General features: G+C 41.7%; 1 protein-coding gene across 1 annotated transcript; it reads right to left on the minus strand.

The window, feature by feature from the left end:
* Positions 1-719: 719 nt before the first annotated feature.
* On the minus strand, positions 720-2,696 carry LOC144459815 (putative E3 ubiquitin-protein ligase ariadne-2). Its single transcript, XM_078164499.1, has 4 exons — positions 2,362-2,696; positions 2,143-2,243; positions 1,773-1,928; positions 720-1,653 (listed from the first exon to the last, which is right to left on the minus strand). Exons 1-4 carry the CDS (start codon positions 2,639-2,641, stop codon positions 1,192-1,194), a joined length of 999 nt encoding a protein of 332 aa, XP_078020625.1. The 5' UTR covers positions 2,642-2,696; the 3' UTR covers positions 720-1,191.
* Positions 2,697-3,273: the final 577 nt, after the last annotated feature.

Below are 3,273 nucleotides of genomic sequence, written 5' to 3' on the forward strand. Positions count from 1 at the left end.
CCACACCTCCCCCCTAAGAAGTAACAAACAGTCCCTTAGCACGCTCACTGGGTGGTGCATTACATCAGTAGATGGAACCTAACGCTTCTTTTAGACAAGAATGGAACAACCCGTTGGCTGTGACATGAAGGCTACAGGTGCATTAACATGCCAAAATGATACGTTTTAAGGCGTGGACCATCTACATAATGGTTAAGGCAGTGGTTCCCAACTGGTGGGTCATGGGCCCATCCTTGGACCGCAAGCGACTTGCAAACATGTCAAGTTTTTTAAGATTTTTTTTTTTTTTTTTAAAGTACAGTAGAATTCCAGAACAGAGCTTCTACTCTTAAGTGTCGTCTCTGCTATAGAGTGAGTGACTAACCAACAGCTATTTGACAGAGACAGAGGTTGGACCAGTTGGGAACCACTGGGTTAAGACATTTTTCTCCGTTCTCACACAGTTCATCAGGTCTTTTTAATTTGACTTTTCTTATTACTCTGTCAAGGATGTGACTTGAAATGTACAGAAGTACAATATATGAGATAAAAAGTACTCAAGTAAAATAACGGATTTTTAAAATATACCCAAATGCTAAAATTACAGAGAAGGTTTGAAAGGTGGATGAGACTCTGATGGACAGTAGGTGAGAGCAACGACCAGAAGATGGCGCCATTGTCTACAGGTTTAAAGAATGTGGCTTCACAGTGCAAATGTATCCAGTAACAGTCAGAGCGACACATAGTCCAGGTTTCAGACACTTTATGTCCATAATACATTTATTGATAACACAGCTTTTCAAAGTCATTGCTATCACCTCTGTGTCTGAGGTGTTTTAACGTAGCATTTTATCAGTAACCAGCAACGCTCTGAGAAGTTAAACCCTCTCTTCCTCTCACTAAGTACATTTACGCAAAGTAGCTACTGCACTTAATACTTCTACTTCTCTACATTTAAGAGAAAAATGTCCTTGTCACTCCACTAAATTTGCTGAAATTAATAAAAAGCTTTTTTTTGGGAACAGATACGTTTTAAGAAGTGATTTAAAAGATGTCACTGATTCAGCAGGCGTCAGATCCTCAGACTGGGAGCTCCAGAGCTGAAGGGCCTCAGTCACATGTAGGTTTGAGCTGGGACTAAGCCATGAAGTGCTTTAAAAGTGAGCGGTAAAATCTTCAAATCGATTCAAACACTGACTGGTAACCATGGAATCATGTCCTCTGCCACACAGGTATAGAGGTCTGTCTTGGTGCGACACCACTGGGGCAAAGTTCAAAATATGAGGATGCGTTCTTCACATCCGCACACTCTTTAGTGAGCTTCAGACACACAAAACAGAACTCCACCTTACACCGCACACAATAAATGTTTTTACAGTAAGTTCTATTATGCTCCACCAGAACACCACAGGTGGGACAGGCACGGATGGAGGGACAGCCAGTGACCCCCTCCACATCCTTGAAGGTGATATCCGGGCAGTTTCTCAGTATTTCCAGTGGGTCTTGGCAGTCTGCATTCCCACAGCGGTCTGAACGTGGAGCTGGGCCTTTCCACTTCTTCAAACACTGCCAGCAGAACTGATAAGCCCTTCTTCTCCTCGCTGTGCACACTGGGCACTGGACGCTGAGATCATGGAGGTCAGTTCTCATCACACGAGACTGGCATCCAGGACACTGAGGAGTGACGTTATATGAAAACACAATGACATGTTTTTACATTCAAACTTTTGTGATGAATGTAAAAAATGTGATTTCTATCGACAGTTTTTAAATAATGTAACTGAGATACTCACCACTTTGACATCCAAGTAACTCTCGCCAGTGTTGCTGAAGATTTTACTTTCAAAATAATCCCTTTCTTCAGGGGTCAGAAGAGCCATTTTACAAACCTCCTCAAAGGGCCACTCAGCATCACAGCCAGTCTGGCCACACACAAATCTGCAATCACCCTTTAATGTCATAAAAACAATCGAAGAGAAAAGTTTGAGTGGAAAATGAATGTTTAATGTGTTTCTTCTATCAGCTAAGTTATATACCTACTATAACCTACAATAAAGTTACTCTTGTATTACACATGCTGCCGCTATGCACTTTGTCAGAGAAGTTAGTCACTAAAACATGTTTGAGTTTTATGAAGGGAAGGTGATGACGTCATTAGTGTACCTGATTAAGCAAATTGAGACACCAGAGGGTGAGAGACATCGGAGTGACAGCATGACCACAGGACATCTTTGCTCTCAGAGACTTGAAGTCATGACACAAAACTATGAGACACACACACACACAAGAAAAAATGTGCAGTGTTACAGGGTACAATTAGGAACTTGAAATCCAACAGTAGGCAACAATATAGCTTTGTAAATGTAAAACTTTGCTGCTTACAATCCATTTCATCCTCTCCTTGTACAAATGTCAGCGTGGTGTCCCGAGGGTCATAACATTTCTCTCCAGTTGTTCCTCTCCTGATGTCTTTACTCTCCTCCTCTCCATTCATGAATCTGCTTCTCAGCTCTTCAAAGTTATGAGCCTTCTCTTCAGGTGGCAAACGCCTGCTTTGTTGAGAGTCATGACTCCTCTCCTCTAAATGTATGAACCTCCTTCTCAGGTCTTGGAAGTCATAACTTATCTCCTCTTCAGATTCTTCTCTGTTTTGCAGAGCCATCCCTCCTCTGTGTGCAGTGTTAGGGCTCCTCTCTGCCTGTCTTCACTCAGTGTATCCACGCTCTCCTCTGACAGGTGACTGCCCTGTCTGCACAGGTAAAGAGGAGGGCGGTCCGTCTTTCTTAAGTCATGTGATTTTAAAGTGACACGAACCCTTTATATATTAAACCTGATATGAGAGGTGAGGGTCGTGGAGGTGTGCCAGAGTGAATAGGAGATTAAGAAGATGACTGTGCAGCAACTGGAAAAGATAATTGCTGAAGAATTAGATATAGGTATGTTTAATGTCTTTTTGTATAGCCTACTATGTGTTTAACTCATCATAGCCTACATTATAAGCACATATACGATCATGCAGAATTGGGATGAAGAGGAAGATGTCAGTTTTTTCAGACAGTTTTTAAATCAATAAATTAGCCTCTCATTCAAAAATGATTAACAAGCGGGTAACAAACCTCACTGCCTCCTTATATTTCTTAGATGAAGACATCCGGCTGATGTACAACACCGAGCCTATGGAGGAATCCTCCAGTTCGGTAAAGTTTAAGATATTCACAGATTCGGACCACGTCAATGGTCTCCTGCTGATCATATTACAACACTTAATTTGGAGGAATATGCTTTTTCATAATT

The sequence above is a fragment of the Epinephelus lanceolatus genome, chromosome 22 (assembly GCF_041903045.1).
Source record: "Epinephelus lanceolatus isolate andai-2023 chromosome 22, ASM4190304v1, whole genome shotgun sequence".
Taxonomy (NCBI): domain Eukaryota; kingdom Metazoa; phylum Chordata; class Actinopteri; order Perciformes; family Serranidae; genus Epinephelus; species Epinephelus lanceolatus.

Excerpts from the sequence above, each read along its gene's own strand:
- LOC144459815 (XM_078164499.1), bottom strand. The coding sequence starts at position 2,641 with ATGGCTCTGCAAAACAGAGAAGAATCTGAAGAGGAGATAAGTTATGAC. Across the intron at positions 2,244-2,361 it reads AGGAGAGGATGAAATGGATT|TTTTGTGTCATGACTTCAAG; the intron begins GTAAGCAGCAAA and ends TGTGTCTCATAG. Across the intron at positions 1,929-2,142 it reads GTCTCAATTTGCTTAATCAG|GGTGATTGCAGATTTGTGTG; the intron begins GTACACTAATGA and ends ATGACATTAAAG.